Source organism: Muntiacus reevesi, chromosome 16, assembly GCF_963930625.1.
Source record: "Muntiacus reevesi chromosome 16, mMunRee1.1, whole genome shotgun sequence".
NCBI classification, from domain to species: Eukaryota; Metazoa; Chordata; class Mammalia; order Artiodactyla; family Cervidae; genus Muntiacus; species Muntiacus reevesi.
In genome coordinates this window covers 44,088,615-44,112,003 of record NC_089264.1, presented here as the reverse complement: position 1 = coordinate 44,112,003, position 23,389 = coordinate 44,088,615, and the positions used below count along the sequence as shown (strand labels likewise).

General features: G+C 35.6%; 1 protein-coding gene across 3 annotated transcripts in view; it reads right to left on the bottom strand.

Annotated features, from left to right (window-relative positions):
* Positions 1-23,389, bottom strand: part of STIM2 (stromal interaction molecule 2) — a 163,618-nt gene that overhangs the window by 16,982 nt on the left and 123,247 nt on the right. For 2 of the 3 annotated variants that reach the window (XM_065907438.1, XM_065907440.1), the window contains exons 4-10: positions 13,244-13,355; positions 9,622-9,737; positions 6,310-6,487; positions 5,567-5,744; positions 1,011-1,178; positions 721-744; positions 217-317 (exon numbers count right to left, since the gene is read on the bottom strand). In XM_065907438.1, the coding sequence (XP_065763510.1) occupies positions 217-317; positions 721-744; positions 1,011-1,178; positions 5,567-5,744; positions 6,310-6,487; positions 9,622-9,737; positions 13,244-13,355 (877 nt within the window). The remainder of the gene's footprint in view (positions 1-216; positions 318-720; positions 745-1,010; positions 1,179-5,566; positions 5,745-6,309; positions 6,488-9,621; positions 9,738-13,243; positions 13,356-23,389) is intronic. The other variant, XM_065907439.1, reaches the window with a different exon arrangement.

The window sequence follows — 23,389 nt, the reverse complement described above, 5'->3', positions numbered from 1 at the left end:
AAGGCAGTTAGCCAATTTCCAGGAGAAATTATCCCCTCTTAGAATGAGCATAAAGGATATAATAGTACATGATTAAATGACAAATTAAAACATAAACTGCCTGTAAATTACAAATTAAAATTTAAAATTGTCTATAATTACAAATTAAAACAAGCTGTCTATAAATTTTATTTCTACACAATAAAAATAGACAGATAACTGCAATAAAATTCTTACTTTGCTTCCAGAATTTTGTGGTCTACTTCATCTAAGGAGGAGCTATGTGCAACATGTAGAGTTCCAAAGACTGTGCTCCTCTTCTTTTTAATTTTCTCTGCCTAAAAGCCCAAGTAGAGAAAAATAAGGCTCAGTTTGGGAAAAAATGCACACACTAATAAGGTTTATTTTGTCTTGAATATATTAATAATTATAAAATCAATGGAGAATTATTAGCCAAGACATAGCCCTGTTTTCTAAAAAAAAGGAAAACAGATGAGGAGAAAGCATGCTTTCCTAAGCCAAACTTTGTTCTGGAGAATTTTTTCTCTTTATTTCCATGAATCAGAAAGACCTGAATCTTCTATTTAAAACTAGAAGAACATAAACTATATCCTACTGCAATGGAGGTGTTAGTGAATGCACTGAGTTTTTTATTGTTCTTTTTCACTAGAAATCAGAATAAGACTCAATAATTTCACACAATTATTAATAGTCAGACATTAATTTCTAGTAACTACTAACCTGAATCAGATATGAAGCAGCAACCTAGAGGAGAAAAGCTCTGTATAAAACATTTATGATCATGATAGTAGGGATGATTTTTAAATGATACTAAGGTCATTCTGAAAGGTTTACCCTTCTCTTAAAAAAGTAACTTTACTCTACTAGCCTATGATTACAAGAGTCAATCTACCCACTAAGTTCCAATTCACGAAAGAATCTGTGATACTAAAAATTTTATTCAGGCCTTTGTACACCAACTGGTTAATCCCTTTAGAAATGTTAGTAAGTTCTGCAATATAGTCGAATACCTCATCCTTAGCAATAGCTAGCTGCATTTCAGCATTCTGTCTTTTTATATTGTAGTACTGGACTTCTACTTCATGTGTTAGCTGAAGCCATTTTTGAAGTGCATCTGGAACAGACCAGCTGCTTCTGAGTTCAAATTCTTTTTCCGCCTTTTTTAGAGCCATTCGAACCTGGGAGGGAGGGAGGGAGGGAAAAAAAAAAGAAAAGGAGCAGAGGAGAGGGAGGTAGAAAGAGATGCAAAGGAAAGTGGCAGAGGTTGGAGAGAGAAAGAAATTTCTCTTTTTTATAAAGTATTTAAATTAAGTTTTTTTAAAAAAAGAAATTAAGATTTTTTAGTACCAGAATTAAAAGAAAAAAGCAACCTGAATTACACTCTTTGTAAAATCACAGTCTAAAATGATATTTCTAACATTCAAACAAAAGTTAAAGGTTTAAGTACATCTTAAACTCACTAACCAAGGTTGTAAAAAGCCAGAGGGTGAGAGGGAGCTTACAGCTCTCTTAGGTTGCAATACTACATTTTCACATTTTATAATAGCCAGACTCAACTAAGAGACAAAAACCCAGGGCATGTACCAACTGAAACGGATTACATTTTTCTCATAATCTGTTTTTTTGTTTGTTTGTTTATGGACAGGATATGAAGAAGTATCCAAAACAGGGAGAATACTTGTTCTATTGCCCCTTCTAATGTTCCCAGAAGACTCTGCCGGGAACTATATACTATAACCACACATTCATTTTCTAAGTAATTACACCATTTTAAAAAAGGTTTTCAGACATCTTCTTCATGCCAGTTATTTCTCATTGTTATGAGCACATCTGCCTTATAGTCTGTTTTATTATCACCTATATTTAATTTTTTCCTGCTTCTCACACACCAGAAAGTAGATAAATTAACACCTGCAGACCAAATGTAAATTTCAAGAAAACAGACTCTGAGTGAGATTCTTCTTGATTTTTTCCAAGGGAAACTATGAAAAGCTTCAGTGTCAGAATGTCTAAGTTTTTCTTCTAGCCAGCTTTTAGGGCAGCCAGACAACAAACAGAAACCTAAAATGCTTAGTGTGTGAGTTTGTGAGGTGGTATCAAGTGCTAACAAGAAAACTCTTAAGGACAGTCTAAGAAAATGACACAGAGGAAGAGACAACCCATTCTAGGAATGATTCATTTAAAAACTAGCAAGAGCTCAAGCTAAGGATGTGTAAAGATACATGATGGAATTTATGAAATTATGCACACATATTCAAGACCTTCAAAGTGATGAGTGAACTATGGAGCACTGTGCTTCGGGAGCACCAAAACTGCAAGTTAGTTTTTCCAAAGTTAACTAAAACTTCATTCCTAAACTAATGTGCAAAGGAATGTCTGATCTGATCAAATCTAATTTATTTAAATAAACCTTACGTGCCAGAGTAAACTAGAATACTAGACACAAATTTCTGATAAACAGAACAGCTGTCAGATACTACAAGAAAAAAAAAGTGTAGAAAAATATTTTTTAAAGCTTTTTCAAGTTTTCTAAAAACTTTCTAAAACTCTAAAACCATCAGACAGGAAGTAAATAACTCAAAATATAGACATTAACAGGGAAGGTAAAACAACACTTACTTACTTAAGACAAATAGTAAGCAACACTTGCCTGACGCGATTAGTTATGCAATATGCTTGGGACAATACTGCGCTTAATAAGACAGTTGGCAGAGCCCTGCGGCGTCCCTGCTAATCTCTCAAGAAAGAAGCTGAGCTCAGGTCCTGTGACACGGAGTTCTATGCAACACTGCAAAGTGTAGGTCACACGCCCGTCTTCTTCTAAAGCTAAAATTTCTGTCAGTTTTCATTGTCAGGTGAGTGAGTATACATATAATCTGAAGAAATTCACTCATGCTTTTCTCAGTAAGATTTTCCTTAATGTTGTGTCCATAAATGTATTTCCCCCAAAGAGCTCAATAAAGAGGGAAATAGATGCAGTGAAAATTGAATAATTAATAGCTTTTACAAATGATGAATTAAGTTGTTTCAAAATAGAACAATTACATAATTTTTGTGTCTTAGGAATAAAAAAAGTAGTAACTAAAAACACACACACACAAACAACTTAAATATCTGAAAACTTGGCTTCTGGACCTGACTTTATGATTTATACCTCTGTGAGCTTCAACAAGTTCTTTCCTTTCTGAGGCTTATTGTTTTGTGTATAGGGGTACTATGACTTGTCCTGATTTTAAATTTCTTGAGACTTTAAAAACAAAATAATTTATGTATTTAAACCACACAAAATATAAAGTGGTACTATTATTCATCCAAAAGCCCTTGTTTAATGGAAATTAACAAAATATGTACCAGTTTTTCTGCCTTCTAATTTTGAGGAGTTGATTACCCATCACATAAGATACAATAAGGCTTTAAACTATGTGGAATTATGGATTATGTGACATAATTTGTAAATTAATTTCCCAGTTAAACTTACTTCTATAAACAAAGCTTTTAATAGCAGTATGGGAAAACATGGGCTTTGGAATAAGACACATGTAGTCTTGCCTTTGCCGCATAGTAGCTGTGCTACCTGTGGCAAGCTATTTAACCTCTCTACAGACACATCTCATCTGCAGATGAGAACGTATCTATGTACAGTGAGGATTAAAATTTATGAGCAAACCATTTGCAATGATGTACACAGCATAAAGTTTTGGCACACAGTAAACACTCATAAAATTGTGTTTCTTATTACTATAATCATATTGGACAGAGTTCTTTTTAAATACCCAATTCTCTCCTTTAAATTACTGACTGCAGATCTCATTAGGATTATTAAGTTTGTGCTGGGCTGTAATATCCGGTTAATCTTAGGGTCTGCCATGCAGTGCAAGGCCTCTAGGCTCCAAATCCCAGACTAGAATACTTGTGATTTAGAGGTCCTTCTTTACATGGTGTCTTTTCCTCTCACTGAGAGGCAGTCTCCATTACAACATGCTATCAGTTTATGTCTCTATAGAAGATTTCCCTCTACTGCTTTCTGATTTGTCCTTTCTTATCTGCAAAGATCAGAAAAACAGTTAACAAGCTTTTTAGTTTAGTACTGGGAACAAACCAAGACTTGAATTCTCATTGAGAACAGGTATGGAGTTGTCACAGAAGTAAAGAACATACAATTAATTCTCAAACACTGGGTAATTTTGGCTAGGCCTTTTTTTGTGAATTCCTTGCTTCTTTACTACATTCTGTATAAAGAAGGTTCTGTCAGGTAAACGGTACCAGACTACAAAATAAGTTGAGGAGTCATTTTAGAGAACAAACTCCTGACAGGGAAAAGACTCAAAAGACAATGTCTAGGGTATGAGATAAAGAACAGTTAACAGTAAACAAAAGAGAGAGCTGCATTCAGTCAGACAAGTCCTACCAAAAATGACAATCCTGAAGGAACTAGCAACATACACTGGATATTTTCTGATGAGTTTAAGTTTAAACCGAAACTCATTCATTACTTAATTTTTATTTCATGTTTAGCACTTGACTGAGAAGGCAACATGCATAAAGCAAAGTGGGAGGCAGAATACCTAACTTCTTGGCCCTGTCTTACGAGTCTCTCTCTAAACTTGAACACACTTTCTTGTCTTCATTTTGTTCCTCAGATTCTTTATAGTGAAGAAAGGGTCAAAGTCAGAAGAAGGAGATGAGATTATGGAAGCAGAGGTTGGAGTGGCAGGCTCTGAAGATGAAGGAAGGGGCCATGAGCCAAGAAATGCAGGCAGCCTCTAGAAGTTGGACAAGCCAAGGAAACAGATCCTCCCCAGAGCCTCCAGAAGGAATGCAGCCTTGTAGACCTATTTTAGACTCTGACTGCAAGAACCCTAAGATAATAATGACGTGTTGTTTTAAGCCACGAAGTTTGTGGTAATTTTTTATAGCAGAATTAGAAAACTAATACATCTGCCTCTGAATATATTCCCCTGTGACCTACCCACCTTCTCTGAAGGATAGTGCAATGTCTGAATTCCATCCTGAGTAAATGCACAGCAGAAGCAAATATTGGAAAGGACATCTTTTGGACAACTTCAAAATCTGTACCACAGAATGTTCTAAAACCATTTAACAGGATTCAAATGGATGTTTAATGGAGATTATTAATATTGAGCAGAGAAGTTTAACATTACATATACTAATATCCCACAGACTGTAACCTGTCAGGCTCTTCTGTCCATGGGATTTCCCAGGCAAGAATACTGGAGTGGGCTGCCATTTCCTTCTCCAGAGGTTATAGTCAGAAACTGAGACATACTACAGATGTTAAATAAACATCTTGGGTTTACTCAAGACAACATGCATGGGCTGGACTTCATGAGTGAGTGAACATGATGCTAACTTTATCTTTTAGTTGGTTCTTTGTTTTTTGCTGTATGAACTCTGCCCCATGCTAACAATATCGACAGGTGACCCGGTTACTAACCAAGGAAGAGTATATGATGGAACAAAATGTAGGAGACTGAACAAATTCAAAAAGATTCTTCAGAGTAGCAATACAAATTTCCTCACAAACACTTCTTTAAAACGTAAATACCTGTTCCAACTCCTGCTCTGCATACTGACGTCTACTCAGTTCACATTCAGCTCCCTCCCTCAGCTCTCTCAGTCGACAAGCTTCTTCCTTTGCGTAATTGATTTCATCCATCATTTTGCGCTCCAGATTTTGCTTTTCTACGGCAACATTTCTGTTTTCTTCCTGTGCCTTTTCAAGCCTTACAGAATAAACATGAAAATTCCTCACAAAAGTTCCCAAAATTTCATTATTTTAGTGAAAAATAAATACGTATCAAGCAATAATACACATGTTTCAATCAGAATTCAAAGCAATTTCTATTACTCTTAAATTTGGACAACAAAAACATCAGGTAACCTACTAGATAGCTATTTGGTTTATCTTGGGCTAAAAATACAGAAATAGCATGGAAACACTCTTCAGGAAAAAGACTTTTAAAAAATTAATAATTATTTAAGACATGTTTAAAATAAAATTTAACTACATATGTAGGTAATTTAACTACAAATGTACCTACACTACAAATGTAGGTAATTTTACCTACACTTGATTTCCACTTGTCTTCTATCCATTTATTCCCTAATGCATACCTTTTTAATAAATTTGTAATTATGATCTTTCTAAAAATGTGAAATGAAGTATACACACAATTCCTGATGTATGTATCAATCTAAATACAAATGCATAAGCACATGCCCATATTACATATTCACAAACTGTATGGTCCCACATAAACAAGATTTTAGCCTTTTTTACCTACTCACCTCTCTTGTAAGTCCATTAGACTTTGCTCTGCAGTTTGTAGACTCTCTAAGTCTTTCATCATTTTTGCAACATGTTCTTTTGATGTCTTATTCTGTGTATAAGCAAACCAACATCCTCCAACACCAATTACTATAGAAACTGTAAGGATAAAATCCTTCATCCAGTTATGAGGAGGTCCTATAAAGAGAATTACAGATGGCAAATTAATCTTTGAGTATCACAAAGTCTCAATACACATGGCTAGTTAATTTAAAAAGTAGTAGATATCTAAAAACAAAACAAAATATGAAGATGTCCCTCCCATATATAAGCCCCAGCCTTTTACAATTCTTTCTTCAAATAATCAATGAGTTTACAATCACTATCTGATATACTAGACCTACAGGAGACAGGGGCTTCCCCCGTGGCTCAGTGGGAAAGAATCTGCTTGCAGCGCAGGAGACGCAGTTTCGTTCCCTGGGTCAGGAAGGTCCCCTGGAGGAGGAAATGGCAACCCACTCCAGTATTCTTGCCTGGGAAATCCCATGGACAGAGGAGCCTGGCAGACTATAGTCCATGGGGTCACAAAAGAGCTGGATATGACTGAGCAACTAAACAACAATAACAGGGGGCAGAGGTAACCCCACATGGATGCACCATGCCCTGCTGGCACAGGAGTTAGTGACAAATCCTGGGGCATTCTGAAAAAGCAGAGTATCTCCAATCACACACACAGAGAATGGTCCTCTATGGGGTGAAAAGGGTCATAACCAGTATCACCATCACCAGCCCAACTCCCCTCCTTCAGATAAGTTAGGTAGTGGCCATGCTTTAATACAAAAACTGAAACCCTAATCATTCGCCAGAAAGCGCTCTTCCCAAGCATGTAGCCACGTAACTAGTTAGGATTAATTAGTGACTCTCAACTGAGAGTGACATTTCCCTCCAGCAGACATCTGACAAGTTTTGCTTGTCACAATTCGGGAAGTGGAAGTAGGGCTATTTGCTACTAGTATCTAGTAAGTAGAGGCCAGGGATGCTGCTAAACACCCAATAATGTACAAGATAATCTCTTTCCTGCTCCCACTCTGGTGATAACAAAGAATTATCTGGGAATTATATAGCCCAGAATGCAAACAGTGGCAAGGTTGAGAAACCATGGGTCAAATGATCATGACAAGCCATGTTTTAGGTGGCTTTTTGCCAAAGAGATCTGGGTGACTCATGGGAAACAGGTGCCAGGAAAAGAAGCAACCCCCACACTTACTTGTTTCTAAAGTAAGGAGTAAGGAGCCAGGGCCTATTGTCTTCAGTAATACAAAACACAGAAACCACTAGTCAAATAATTTCCTAGTTTATCTCTGAATGCAGGGGCTCAATTGAGGGATGCAGGATAATTAATAAAACATGATGTATTATTTCTTGCAAAGAGATTATAGGTTTTCAGTGAAACACTGCCTAGCTGCCCATACCTCTGGCAGCAAAGAGATACTTTCCATGTTTGACAAGATGAAGAGCTCCACAGAAATGAAAAGTTCTCATGCTTACAAGTCTAGGGTTTGTGTATGTTTACATAGTGTGATAAACAGCATGCTCTATGCCAGAGACCCTCAGAACTACATATTTTCAGAGCAGATACCCTCACCTACAATGAAAGAGATTCTCTCTTCACTCTTTGGCAGAAGGCTAAAGTCTCAAAAGGATTTATTTTTATTCTGCCTCAGGCTGAGAGGTTCAGCTCAGGCTCTAGTTCAAATATGAGACTTATTCAAGCTGAACTATAATCACCAGAAATAATAATAAAAAGATGAACAAGTCTCAAACTATACAATAAATACCATGAACTGGTAAGGATTTCAGTGAAAACTCCTTTAAAATGTATCTCCATTTACTTGGTACTGCTGGGTTTTTTTGTTTTTGTTTTTTTTTAGTAATCTTAATGTGGTGTTCCAACCACAAGGTTCATTCGCTCAAGTAATAATTCTAAGACAAACACATTAAAAAGGTAATGCATCATTAACTTCTAAACTGGTTTGTTTATTAATACATTTGTTTTCAACATTCTTTGAGACTAGTTTGGTTTCTTTACAAATGATAATACTGTTTGGCTTAGAGTAGTTTGCTCTTGATTCAATAAAATAAAAATATCCCTAATCAATCTGTATAAAGAGACAAACGCTATAGTTTAATTCCTATTTTAACCAATAATTCACATGAAAAAACTAGAGTGAATCTCACAGAAGACAATCCCCAATAGAGTCAGTTGAAAACTCAGGACAAGTAAAAGGTTAGAAAGGGTATCAGCTCCATGGAATGCTTAGCATTTCAACAGTGTTCTATTTCCTAGGGTTTGCAATTCCCACCAACAGTGTATTTCCACCAGCTCTCACAAAGGGGGGTTCCAGCTGTTTCACCAGCTGCTCTTTTAGCCTGAGCCAAAAAAGAACCACCAATAAACTCATGGAATGCATCCAACCTCTCCGGTAACCCTTTTTAAAGCAGGGGCACCCCCAACACAGTATCACAGAAATCTATAAGCCTCTTAACTGCAAAAACTGAGGTAAAATAAACATTAGTTTCTTCATTTATAATTTGTGAAAGCCATTTTTCTAGAATTAATTTAGTTATACCGTTTTGAAAAATAAAATTCCTCTACAATGTGTACTCTTCAAACAATTTTCCCCCAAAGCTTTCTGAAATCTGGAAGTAAATGACGTAAACAAATTAAACTTCCCTTCTGGGAAAAAAGTATTCCTGTCAAGGTAAAGAAAAAGAAGATTTATTTTCCTTACAAATATGACAAAGCAATTTCTTCAATGTTCTCCCTCAGAACAATCAAATAATATTCTCCACCTTGTGCTTCTGCCAAAATAGTCTGTTACTTTATACAGTTTCAAGCAGGCCTCTAGGGCCACTGTTTTTGATCTGTATCTTAAAAATCCTTTTCCTGGTAATTAATATAGTCCAGTTAAGATTTATTATTTCATGTCATCAAGATAGTTAGAATGCACCTTTTTTAAAAAGGACTCTAGTGAATATCGAACTATAATAACAAACATTAAAACTGCTACAGAGTTTTAAATCTAGAAATTTAATCAACTTACATACAGTTTTACAACTTTCTACCTCAGTAACCAGCTTTGAAAATACCACACATGGTATTTCAATGACAGAAAAATCTCATCCTATAAATCTTTAAGACAGCATTATACTCTTTATACCTAACAGCGGATTCTTCTGGTCTACTACCTTTCTTACTTTTTCCTTCTTTAAATAACAACAGATGATCTGATTATTCTTTTTCATCATATTTTGTGTGAGAGAATACTAACGCGTTAGAGGTCCGAACAAAACCACATCCAGCGCCTTGAGCTGAAGTTTTTGTCTATGACTCCGGTCGCTGATTTTCAACTGAGAGATCATAAATGAAAATTCATGCACTGCTATCCTGTTCATTTAAAAAATACATATATATTAAAAATATTACTAGGATGTACATTTAAATATTTCAGCAACATACTTAATACTTACATATATTAGTGATGATTACTTTAAGAGTTCACCCAAGTGCAATTCAATACTTTATTATATGCAACAAAAACCTTTTCAGTGCAAGCTTAGCAGTGCAAATACTTCTGTATGTCAATAATTTCATTGCTATATTGATGTTTTTGTTTTCTAAGGTTTCTTTATGCTATAAATTAATGTGATTCAGAAATTTATCAAATTAAAAATATTTTGTAATTATTAAATTACCTCTGGCATTTTACCATCATTTCATAAACAACAAGAAAATTGTAAGCAACTTACTTATTAACACAGCAGATTTAATCATCCTCAATTTAGATCATATTCATTTTCCTTATAAATATCATTTTAAAAATCTGTACGTTTACATTCTAATATTTAAACTATTTAAAACTTAAAGTTACTGAAGTCATAAATGAAAAGTAAAAAGTCATCACTGGTTGGGGGAATAAATTGAGGAATATTTGTAATAAGAAGCATAGAATCATTTCACTAGCAATGAACAAAGTCTGCAGGGTGCCAAAAGGCTCACGTGAAATGAGGAAATAAAATTGCTCTGCTTTGGACTTCCAATCCAAGTAGGCCAGTAGTTAAGATTTCTCATCAACCAAGTGGGATACAAAGATGAATCTTATGACACAAAGTGTAATAATAATAATAAAACTGTTAATAACAATGACAATTAAAAAAATAAGCATGTATTATGTGCTGAGTACTGTGCCAAGAACTTTTCAAACTCAAAAAATTCTATAATATATGTAAAATTGCCATTTTATAAATGAGGAAACTAAGGCAGTTGTAACTTGCCCAAGATGACATAATTAGTAAGAAGTAAGGTAGGGATTCAATCCCAATTATCTATGATTCCAATGACTGAACTCTGAACCTTTTTTTAGGAAGATTTCAGGTTACAGAACTCCTATGAGGTTTCCACAAAACTTTAGAGAGTAAAGAACTCTAACTTTCCCTATAGAAAATGCCTGCATTCATCATCTATGTGGGTAACCTTTTGTGTGTAAGCCCTTGTCACATCTTTAATATGATACTTATTAAAGTCCCTGAAGGCAAACTGTGTCTTATCTCTTTATCCCCAAACCTAGCATGGTGCTTGGCAAAAGTAGATGCTTGATAAATGTTTATGTAATAGATGAATGAATGCATGGATGGGTGCAAGAATGAGTAGCAATACTAACAGTATACAAAATTTAAGAGAGACAATGAGATGTAGTAAAAATGAAACTATAAAACAGAATTTTATGCAAAGTTCAATATGAGTCCAGAGGTGGAAGGGATTCTACCTGAGTGGGTGAGGATGTCAGGGAAGTTCACACAGGTCTGAAAGGAATGAGGAGGCATGTGTCAGATGAAGAGAGCCTTAGTATAAGCTCTGGTAACAGAATTACAGAATAGAGAAAATACAGCAAAAGGCTTAAGACAACCATGACATGAAAACTAACATAGTTTTACCTACCTACTACGGATGTAAAGTCACAGAAAGGAAACAAAATAATGAATTACTGTAGGTATGTGTACATCTGGAATGTGTAATACATTTTCTTATACATTCTTACAAATAGCTCTTATACCTACAGTTACACTACAAAAAGCTGTGTGACTTAGGTAAGTAATCGCTACTGCTCCTTCGAATGGACTCATCTAATTTCTATCACCATATAAAAGGGGCTTGATGAAGATTATGCCAGTTTTTCTTTACCCTCCATTTAAAAAGACACCAGTAGGCTGACCTAAAAGTTGAACTTCTACATTCATAAGTTTTCTTCTGTAGTAACACGTTCACTATTTTGAAAAACTTATCTTGATTAAGTATGATGTTACCTCAACAATTCTACCAGAATTTGAGGTTATTTCTGATAACCTTCAGGCTTCCTGGGTGGTTCAGTGATAAAGAATCTGCCTGCAATGCAGGAGATGCAGCTTTGATCCCTGGATCTGGAAGGTCCCCTGGAGGAGGAAATGGCAACCCACTCCAGTATTCTTACCTGGGAAAGCCCATGGACAGAGGAGCCTGGTAGGTTACAGGCCATGGGGTCACAAAAGAGTTTGACATGACTTAGTGACTAAATAACTGAAAACATTTATTTCACTAAAAGAAAAAAGTGGCCATAGTATTTACAGTCAAAATACTGAGCAGCCTGTTTATTTCATGTTGTTATTATATAAAGAAACTTTCCAAAGGACAACATAAGAAAAGTTGTATAAGTCACAGAGTTAACATAAGCAACTTAAAAAACCCTAATCCCACCTTAATGCTCTACTATCCTGTTTTAACTTAGAAACTTGTCTTATTTAAAAGCAAGAACTCAATTTTAATTTTTTTATTCTTTCCAGCATCTAGTTGCACCATGAACATAAGAAGTACTTAACATGCACTTACTAATTTGACTCTTAACCCCATTAATTTCATCATTATCGTATGTGCACAGTAAAATCAGAAATACTGATGCTCAGAATACATTTAAGGAGATATGAAAACTTTCAACTTGATCCAAAATACAAACTTCTAAGCAAAAAAAGCTGTGTACTTAAATAAGATATATGCAGGCAAATTGATTAGAAATATGCATATAATAACAGACAACATTATTAAAGTCTTTTTTGATACAGAAACCATCTAAGTTTGAATGGAACACGAGCAATCTTGTAAGGGTCAAATTTCAGCGAAATTTCTACAAATTTTAACATTTAAATCTTCAGTGAATATTAGGTTAACTAATGGAATTTTTAAATAAAATTTAGAAAAGTAGTGACAATTAATTCTAGACATCTAAGGGATAAACCAGCATCTTATACTTTGGTATCAGGTCTATCCAGGTTCAAATACTACCTTGGGCAAAGTATTTAACTTCTTTCTGACTTGGTTTCTTCAATCTATAAAATGGGAATAATAGTACACACTTAATTTTGACCTGAAGCTTAAATGAGATAATACAAAGCATCTCTGTGTAATATACATTCAAAAATAATTACTATCATTTACCTTTTATTTATTAAACTTTTTTAAGATTTAACATTGTCACTAATATCAAGTGGTTATTGCTATTATTAAAAGAACAATTAAGAGGTATCTGTACATTAATCTATTCAAATAGGTTTTCTCATATCAAATGAATAAGTTTTGTTAACTTTTACCACAGGGTCAGGGGTTGGTCCTTATCTAAAAAAGATATAGTTGACCCATCTTCTAATTCTCAAAATTACTTTCCCTAGAAATAATTTTTTTTAAAGACCTGATTATTCAAGCAAGAAAAACTGATTAAAACTTACAAATTCACACAAGTATCAAAGAATGGATATATTTATATTTTCTTTGAGTCCTTAGCCACAGAAGTAACTTAATTGAAAAGTAACCTGTATTCTCCACAAGTAGGGAAAAAAAAAAAAAAAACACGGATAATAAAGACCCACCTGGGAAGCGTTGTTCCTTTGACATTGTTGTCTCTAAAATTCTTCTCATATTGGGGAAGTTCAACAAATTCTATCAACCATTGAAGTGTGTCCTCAAGGGTCCAATTATGAACTACAAAAGGTAAAAAGCAAAAGAATATTTTAAACACATGTGCTTTCAGAATTTATAAAAATTATATATATGTACATACATACATATATAACACTACTGTAACTTCAGAGGAAATAACGATGTTAGATTGAATTTTCAATTCAATCACTAGTAAGTACTAAAATAATGTTTGGCATTGTATGAGAAGCTCAAAGCAATGAAGACATACCTCCTACCCTTAAGGGCTTACAATCTAGAACAGAGACGACACTTAAAGGAAGAGAGAACAAAACATTAGCACGTTTAATTCAAAAATAAGCATCTATGCAAATTTGAACAGGATGAAATAATATACTATTTCCCTGGTTGTAAAAAAATTTACCAGATATATATTTATTCATTCCTCCTTTCATTTAACCATCCATCCACATAACATTATAAACCTTCTCAGTATCAGATTCCATTCTAGGCAGTGGGAATATAGCAGTAAAGAAGATGGATAAATGCCTTGCCTTCATAAAACAAATTCTTTTGGGAGTGGGGAGGGGCAATTAATAAAAGGAGGAAGAAAAGAGGCAGAGTTTCAGATAATGATCAGCTATTACAAAAGAAATGAAAGATGTCAGGGTAAGTTTCTCTGAGGAGCTGTTACCTGACTTAAGACCCCAAAATTGCAAGGAGCCAACACTGTGATGATCTTGCAGGAAAAAAACAATCCAAAAAGACTTAAAAGCTGGTGTAAAAACCTTACAGAATGAACCAGCTGTGTATGAGGGACAGAAAGTAGTCAGAAGGGCCAGGTCAAAAAAGATTTTCAAGAATTCTGGATATCTTTGAATAAAAAGAAGGAGAAGTAAATAATCTATGCTTTTAAAATAGCACTCTCCACTGTGGAGAATGAATTGTGGGAGACAAGACGGAAAGCAAAGGAAAATAAGACCAGTGCTTATCCAGGCAAAAGGGATTACTGTCTTGGACCAAGGTTCTAGTGGAGGGTATAGTGACATGTGGCCAGATTCAGACATATTCTGGGGAAAATGCTTTTAGACGCTCTGATGAAACGGTCGGAAGCTGGTAGGCAGAAGCAAGCCTAAAGCAGCACAGAGAGTGCTTCCACTAATTAAGATAGAAAGAGTGAGGAGGACTAGACTTGGGAGGCGAGTAGGGGCAGGTGATAGAGATCGAAAGTTCTATTTTTAGACATTATAACATGTCTAAACATTTGAAGTATGTATCAGATATTTAAGCGCAGATAGACAAGAGCACTCAGATATACAACTCTTGAGCTTAAGGAAAAGTGAGGTTAGGAATAGAGACATAAATTAGGAGTCATGAGCATACGGATGGTCTTTAGACTGAATGAGATCACCCAAAAGAGCTGAAGATAGCTATTACTGGATTCTAGGAGACTGGCTCCAAATCACGAAGAAAAGGACAGCTAACATCTCTTCTCCTAGACACACACTTTGAATTAAGCCCTTTATATGCATTTTTCCCTTTAAGCCTTAAAAAGAAAGAATCAAACAAAAACTTATGAGGCACTAACATGTATATCTCCATTTTGGAGATGAGAAACTGAGAAGTTAATGGGACCAAGACAGTCAGTAGCAGAACTGTATCTCAACCCAGGCCAACGGACCTCAGGACCCGATTCAATGCTACTGTGAGAGGAATAATATCAAATAACAGTAGAGATACACACAAGCAGTTAAATACTGGAAGCAGCTAACGACATTTCTACTTCAAGAAGAACAAAGACAAGTTCATCCAAAGGAAAGGATGTGAATGTGCTGGAAAAAAGAAGAGCTCCATATTCGTCTTCATATATAATTTGAAGATGTGGGAAAACAAAATGCTTACAGATCACAGAAAAGGCCGAAGGAGAAGGAAGAAAACAAGTAAGCAATAAAAGCAGATCTGGGAATCCATCTGTGATAAACCTGAGATGAGATCTTCCTGAGTATGAATTTACTGTTGCAAGCAAAGCTGGATGTTCACAATCTGCCTTTTTCATTAAGTGTTCTTTAGAAGAAAAGTTTAAATAAATCAGCAACAAAACATTAACAAAAATTAACTTTTAGATAAAATACATTTGATCATTTTATACTGAGACAGAGCTTTGACAATTTTTTAAAAATGATCTCTCCTTGTGTTCCTGCCGTTAAGACTGGGCATGTGCCTGAGGCTGCTGTATCCATTTAGCCAAATAATTTAGAATAAATATCAGCCAAAAAGGTTCAGGCCCTGAGTGCTTTCTACCGAATTTAATACATGCAAAGTATCTTTTTATTTTCAAGTGTCTTCCTATTCAAGACGAACTGCACTGAGAACTGCCTGGTCTGAGGCTCTGCCAAGAAACCGCCAGCACAGCTGCACCTCACACACCCACACGAAAACTTCAGCCAAGATAACAGGATGAGATGCTGTCAACTCCATGGCTGTTCATCTGATCAACAGCAAAAGCCTAAGCAAAAGCAAAAACACTCCAGTGCATCAAAATATTCTCTCAATTATCAATGAAGCAAGACAGAAAAGAAGAAAAATCAAATGAAGAAGACGACATGTTTAAAGTACCCAAATTCTAGTATTATCCCATCTAATAAGCAGAGAATTGCACTGGTGCTAAAGTAATTTTCTTTACAATGAATCTGTAAAACTACAAAATTCTAACACAGAGCACACCGTTTGCTTTGGTGTGCGGGGAAGGGAGTTCATTTCATTGTCTTCTTTTTCTCGTGCTATTTGGTTTCTTTGGGAATGCCTGGTAAGTACCTTCTCAGGACCAGGACCTGTACTGTACATTAGCTTTCTCTGCTCCAAATTCAGCAACCGTCTTTCGATTCTTGGGGCAGAGAATACTATGCCCTTCCTCGGGGTCTTTGCACACATGGTGTTTCCTCTTTCCTTCTCTCCACCCCTCTGACTCACCTTTATCTATTTACTTTATTGAGCCTTCATACTGCAGTTAAAACTTTAATTCCTTGGGGAACCTTCTCACACACTGCTATATGGTCATATATCACACTGTACTTTTAGGCATAGCATTTAACATAGCATGTATGATTATTTGTTTCTATGATCATTGTTTCAACATCTGTTTATGCCTCTAAAGCATAAGTTTCTTGCTCACTCTTCTATCCCTAGCACTTGGTACACAAAGGTGCTGGACAAATTCCCTACTGGATTCTCTCGAATAAATGAAGCAGAATGTGTTTGTAATTGACAACTGTTACGAAAATCTATTTTCACATTTTAGAAAGGAGATTCAAACAGAAAGAGGAACTTTTCTGTGTAAGAAATTTTTGTTGGCAAAAGAGTTATTAAGAATTATCTGGAAATCAATTATACTTCAATTTTTAAAAAGTAAATTTTAAAAAATTATCCAGTTCTTTATTATCCAAATCTCACTGCCTCTTTCACATGCACTGTTGCTAACCAGCATTTCCACCAGAGGGCAGACAGAGAAGGATAATGTATTTCTTTAAAAATACAGATTAAAAAAAAAAAAAAAATCTATCTGCAAAGCTATGGAAATGTCAGTTTCTACACTGTTAAATTCTACTGTTTATGTTAGAAACTGCGACCAGTGCTACAGGTTGTTGTCTTTGAGTGATCTGGGACAATTTATTCCAATATCAACAGAAAGAACTCTGGAATTAAAACAGACCTGATTCCAGTCCCAGCGATTCAATTTCTCAGCACAAAAAATAATGAAACTGAGCTAGACCATCTTTAAAATTCATTCAAATTCTTTGTTTTTTATTTCAGATGAACAAAAGATGATGTTTAAAATACATCGAAACTGTAACCTAGAACAGTAGATTATAGAATAACGAGAGGGGGAAAAGTAACTCCAAGAACTTTCGGGACAGCAACAAAACTGTTCCTAACAGGTACTGAGTGTTTATTAAACACTGGGAGATTTGCAAAGCTTATTTCCAAAAACCACTGCAACAACTCTCTGAAGTAGGTACTTTCATCATCATACTGAACCTGTTAGTTTATGAAGGTGAAGTTCTTAATTAGCTAAAACAGATTACTAAATGCTCAAACCAGGTTTCAGAACAAGTCCATGTCTAGAATTGTTTACCACTGTACAGTAACGTTACCTCTTTAGAATTAGGTAAATGGCCCTCATAATCAAATTAGGCACTTCAAGTAGATAGTTTATGCTCCACATTTGCAACCATATATGTAGCTTTCTAAATTCGTCATATTCCCACAGGTCATTCCTTCAACCTGGAATGGCATGCCTGTCTTCTTCCTTCTTTGTCAGGCTGTTCTTCCTGAGCCTTTGAGACCCAGATCAGGAACTCATTCCTCCATGCAGTTTTCCCTGTCTATCCACTTCTGGATTACAGTTGCTCTTCCTCACGCCCCTGATCACATGTACATATATCTGCCATAGGATTTATACACGTGCTCTAAAGAAACTGTCCGTGCTTGTGTTACCCTCTGGCTGATGAGTTCCCCAAGGGCAGGAACTTGTCCTGCCTAACACAGTGATTATTAACACCACAATGCCACATTCCTCTGATTAGGATTTTACATATTAATATACACTATATTTAACATCTCCCAGCCACACCTGTGAGACAGTTGCTTCTCCACAGTCTGTACAGAGAACCCTGGCCAAGAGAAGCCATGAAACTGCGACGGAGTCACACAGCTAGAATTTGAACTCTAATCTTCTGACCCCAAGTTCACTGCCAATACAGGTGGCTCCTGATTTAAAAGAAGTGCTCACTATTTAACTTAAAAACTCAAAACACGTTTTCTCTTAGAAACAAAGCTTCCAGACATACAGCATTAATAGTAACTCAAGAGTTAAACATTACACATGGGCGATCTGCCACGGGTAACCGTGTTATCGCAGTCAGGATTCCACTAGGGACGTCAAGTAAGCACCATGGCCCACTGAAGCTCGGCAACAGTAACACAACAGCCAGTGGGGCTGCGCCAGCTCTTCATCACGCACAGGCTTCTAGGGCTTGCAAAGGGGGCTCTAGCAGCCTGACGGGTAAGATTTCAAAGAGATTTCAGGAGACTGAGAACTGCAGCAGGGCTCTGGACCAAAGGAAGTAGTGTGAGGCAGGGGAGAATGTGGACAGGATGGCGACTAGCAGCAAATTTCCAGGAGATAGAGGGTGCGGGGGGTGCACATTTATGGATTTTTCACAGGAACACAGGCAAGATGAAGATTCTCCGTTCCATTTTCTTCCTTTGGCTGCTAGCTAAAGAGCTATTTCTCTAATAAGGGATGAGATTCCTGCTTCTCTACCAAAACAGCTTCCCTTTCTTCCCCTTATCCTAACTGTTATTGTCAATCCTACCTCCACACAATTATTTTGGACCAGAACTTTAAAGGGAAAAATTATAACTGTGCTTAAGTGGAGAAAGCTTTGAGACCGCAGTAGGAGCTGTAGTAATGAGAAGAATGAAGAGATAGGAAAGGCTAGAAACACCCAACAGCAGAGTAAAGAAAGGAACATTCCTGTGCCCATTCAGCAAAAGCAGACTTCCAAAAACGATGCATGAGCCAGGCATAGGTACATCCTCAATTGAACAAACGAGGTTATACGCAGAAGAAACACCAACTGAAAGTGATGTCTCCCTCCCTTGAATTTCTATAGTACTTACTATTCCTACCAAATGGCATATCATATGTGCTGCCTTATTTTGTAACTATTTGCTTAATCACATCTTATGTTCCTACCATATTGTAAGCTTCCAGCAGCTCAGCATAAAGTTGCCATTTAAGTATTAGCTGAATAAATAACTGACTTTTTTCTTCCTTAAAAGAACCTGTTTTGTTTTTAACTGTGTCCACTTGATAACCCATAGTTGTATGAAAGACATATGATACTGTTTTCACAACATCAGATTTCAAAGTAACACTGGAGAATCCCTGACTCCGAAAGATCATAGGAACTTATAACATGATGGAAGTTAGAAGGTGCCAGTTTATAGCCACATATTTGACATTAGGATGAGGTAAGAATTTGTGTGCTCAAATTCTTGCCTCAAGCAAATGTGATAGAAACAAAAACTGTGAAAGAGAAAACTTCAGAAGATTAAAACACATGTATTTACTTGCTCACATCATCTATAAAATGCAATCTTATAAAACTAATGCACCCAGTGCACTTAGCCATATACTTAATACGTATTAAGTTACAGGCCTAAAAATACAAAATAGCTTTGTGAAGTACCACCATATAGATTTTCATCTGTTATATTTAATATAAGTACAAGCTGTCCTAAAGCCTTCAAATATGATCTGTGAAATCACCTAAATTCTGTGGGGGGGTACTAATTACAAAGGATTAGTGTGCATGTAGAGGCATGTTAATATAGCAGCACCTAACATTTTATAAGCACTGGGCAAGTTCCAGCAACTGGGCTAAAAGCTTTACGTGAACTAGCTCATGAAATCCTATGAAGTAGGTTTTAGGGATAATATTATAATCTTGGTTTACAGATCAGGAAGCTGAGGCTCAGAGAGTATGAGTAACTTGTCTAAATTCACACACCAAGTAAGCTGTGGAGATAGGATTCAAAACAGTATCTGTTGACTTCAAAGCCCCAGCTCTTTACCATTACACTCCTCATCCTCCTCTCCTCTGCATTAATGAGAATATTTCAAAATACAGCCAAATTCACAATCAGCTGTGTCACACCTTGGATATAAAATATTTATATCTACACCATGGATATAATACATATAATACATCATTTACATTTACTCTGCATTTCATTTCTTAATATCTCTCTTACTACTTTTTAAAAAGTGCTACATTCTAAATTTATGGTACCATATCTAACGTTCTTAATATTAAGAAAGCAACTGGCATAACAGTTTCTTTTGGCAAACTACGTATTTTAGAAAAATCAATTCCTAATATCTTAATACAGTACTGTATAGCTAAATACTTTACCATTACTACACACTTACTACTTTCTAATAAAGTATGAAAACTTCTTTATAAGTATCAAAAGGTATGGTAGGAGGGTCAGGAAGGAGAAAGTAAAAATATTGTTAACGAAAGTAACTATCCTTAAAGCTGGCTATATGAAATGGTTAGTGAAAGAAGTTCTATATTTTGAAGCTACTCAGATTCACAACCTAAAAACGATCTGTTATTTGAAAAATATCTCAATTTTTGCCATATTTATGTGAAGTGCTAATTTCTAAAATATAGGTGCAAGCAGTATTCACTACTTTTCCAAAGTCTACTTCAACTAAGAATTTCCAGTCACAAAAAACTCAGAAGTTCTTACAGTGACCGTCGTAACGTATCATGGGAAAATGCAACTGACTGAAGGTTCAACATAGCAAGACTTTGGTGAAAAGCAACTTTAACTAAATGTAATATAAACATAAAAAAATAACTTTTTAAAATTAAAAAAATGAAAAAATTTAAAGCCTTCCACACTCCGTCTTAACTCAGGCAGTTTACAGGCTGTGGTATCCAGAGCTCAGAGACTTCGGCCGATCAGCTGCTCAGCACCATCAGTAGAAGCTTATCTTTAGAACAGAGCCAGCAAGGCAGCGCCTCAGATACACGGTGGTCAGCGGGGCATGTCTCTGTGGCATGGACTAAATTCCTGCACTATGCTATATTTGGACGCCTAAGAGCCACACCCTGAACTTGGGAAGCCTACATATCAGTAGCTGTATCAAAGAGAAATAACTACACACTTTCTTTCAAGGAGCTCCTTACCTTTCATCATGCAAGAATTACATGTAATTTTTAAGCATCCTAGATAAATACTGGTAAATGTCTCAATGTTCACAGTTCAAAACTTACAAGGGTATAGTTCTCTTCCCAACAGTGGTACAGTGGACACTAAGAGAAGACTTTAATACTTTTCCTACTGTCAACTGCATTCTTATCATTTAAACAGAGTATGCCATCAACACCTATTTTCATGAAGATAATGGAAGATAACAAAGGCATATCTAAAAACAGAAACTGGAGACAACACTGAATCTCAAAATTGTATGACTGTTCTGAAGATACAAAACGCATGAGGAAATAACTCTTAGGAATGCTAGAAGTTCTCCACAAATGTAAATTATTATCATAGTATAATAAATATTATTACTTATAATAAGTTCAAGGAATCTACTTACTTTATATATCAGTCAATAAAATCAGTGGACTCAATGGCTATAAAGGAACTAAATGTTTAATCAAGTTTTCCTAAATATCTCATTATGGCATCATTGAGGACATCACCTTAGGGACTAAGTGGATGAATTTCTACTTATGTATCTTCCATTTTACACTCAGCCCTTGACCTTTTTCTTTAAACCCTAAACTGAGACTATAAAGAGCAATTCACATCAAATGAAAACAAGTTCTTTAATGGCAAACAATATCTCTCATTCATTTCTATATTCACAACACGTTATACAATGCCAAAAATATAACACACACTAAACAAATGTGGAAAGGCAGATGTTTCTTAGGAACTCAATTAATACTTGCTGGAAAAAAAAATACTTGCTGGATAAGTGAGTGAATAATAAAATGATTTATTAACCAAAGCTGCCAGGAAAATGTGACCTTTGCATTCACTCTTAGAGAGGCATTTCTAGATAAAGCCATAAACTTTTCAAAAGTATGGTTAAACTTCATAAAAAAGAGAGGATGATACTTTTCAAATACATTTAACAAAAACAATTCTAAAATTACAGCTTTACAGATGTTTGCTTTTTTTTCTGCTAAGAGTTCAAAACACTCAATTTTTTTTTCCTCTTGGAAATTGCAAGTCTCTTCAAAATATTACCTGCACAGGTGACTTGGGATTTTTTTTTTAATTTGTTTTTCATTTATTTTTATTAGTTGGAGGCTAATCGCTTTACAATATTGTAGTAGTTTTTGCCATACATTGACATGAATCAGCCGTGGATTTACATGTGTTCCCCATCCTGATCCCCCTTCCTGCCTCCCTTCCCATCCCATCCCTTTGGGTCTTCCCAGGGCACCAGCCCTGGATTTTTTTATTCAACAAATATTTACTGAGTGCACAGTAATTACTAGCGGGCACTAGATAAAACGTCAGAGTCAAGAAATTATTACTAAGACTGATGTAAAGCTTAATGTAAGAAAATGTATTGACTTTAAGGAGTTCCACAAATGATGAACACAAAGTCCAGTTAATAAATATTTTATTTCTAAAGACTATTAAATCAAAGGCCAGATAAAAATTGAGCTTTCACAGTTTCATGTCACACATCTCTGGGCAAGAAGAGACATTACATGAGAAAGGTGTTAATCTTTATTTCTTCCAGAATAGAAAAATCCACCAATTCCAATGGCAAAAGCATTTTCCAGATAATGTCACTCAGGAAATTTGTTTGATATGACTCTTTCTAGTACATCTAGCATCTGAAACAATTCACAAATTATATTAGATGCATTTGGTATATAGCCATTTTCCAATTTAGGCTTCATCTACTATATACATTACTAACACCAAAACAACTTTTAGTAAAAGTTTACTTATTTTTTGAGTACTACTGACACAATGATTAAAACTCAAAATACTAAATGGCACCCTCATTTACAGGGGACTTTTTCAATAGCGAGAGTTATATGTGATAAAGGAAAAATGTGAATAATGTGCTTTAGTAACAGAAATAAATTCATAAAGAAAATAAAGTGCTTCAGTAATAAATTCATAAAGATGGACTCCTTAACACAATATCACTGTACAGTGCTCACTCAACTTCTCTCCAAGGTCTTTTTTTAAACTCTCCCAACAGTTGCTCAGTTCCATATGAGGATGGGAAGATAAGACTAGTGGTGGTCAGAGTCTGCATAATGAGGACATGGGAATACTAGGTCCATACAAGGCAAGCTCCTGAGTCAGATAACAGCCCAATGGTGTCAAGAGACTGAATATGTACAGGGGGACTGAGCTAATGAGAAAATATACTGATGATAAAAGAACTAGGTTTTTCATGACTGGTGAAAAGAGACAGCTCAGTTGGTAAAGAATCTGCCTGCAATGTAGGATACCCTGGTTCGATTCCTGGGTTGGGA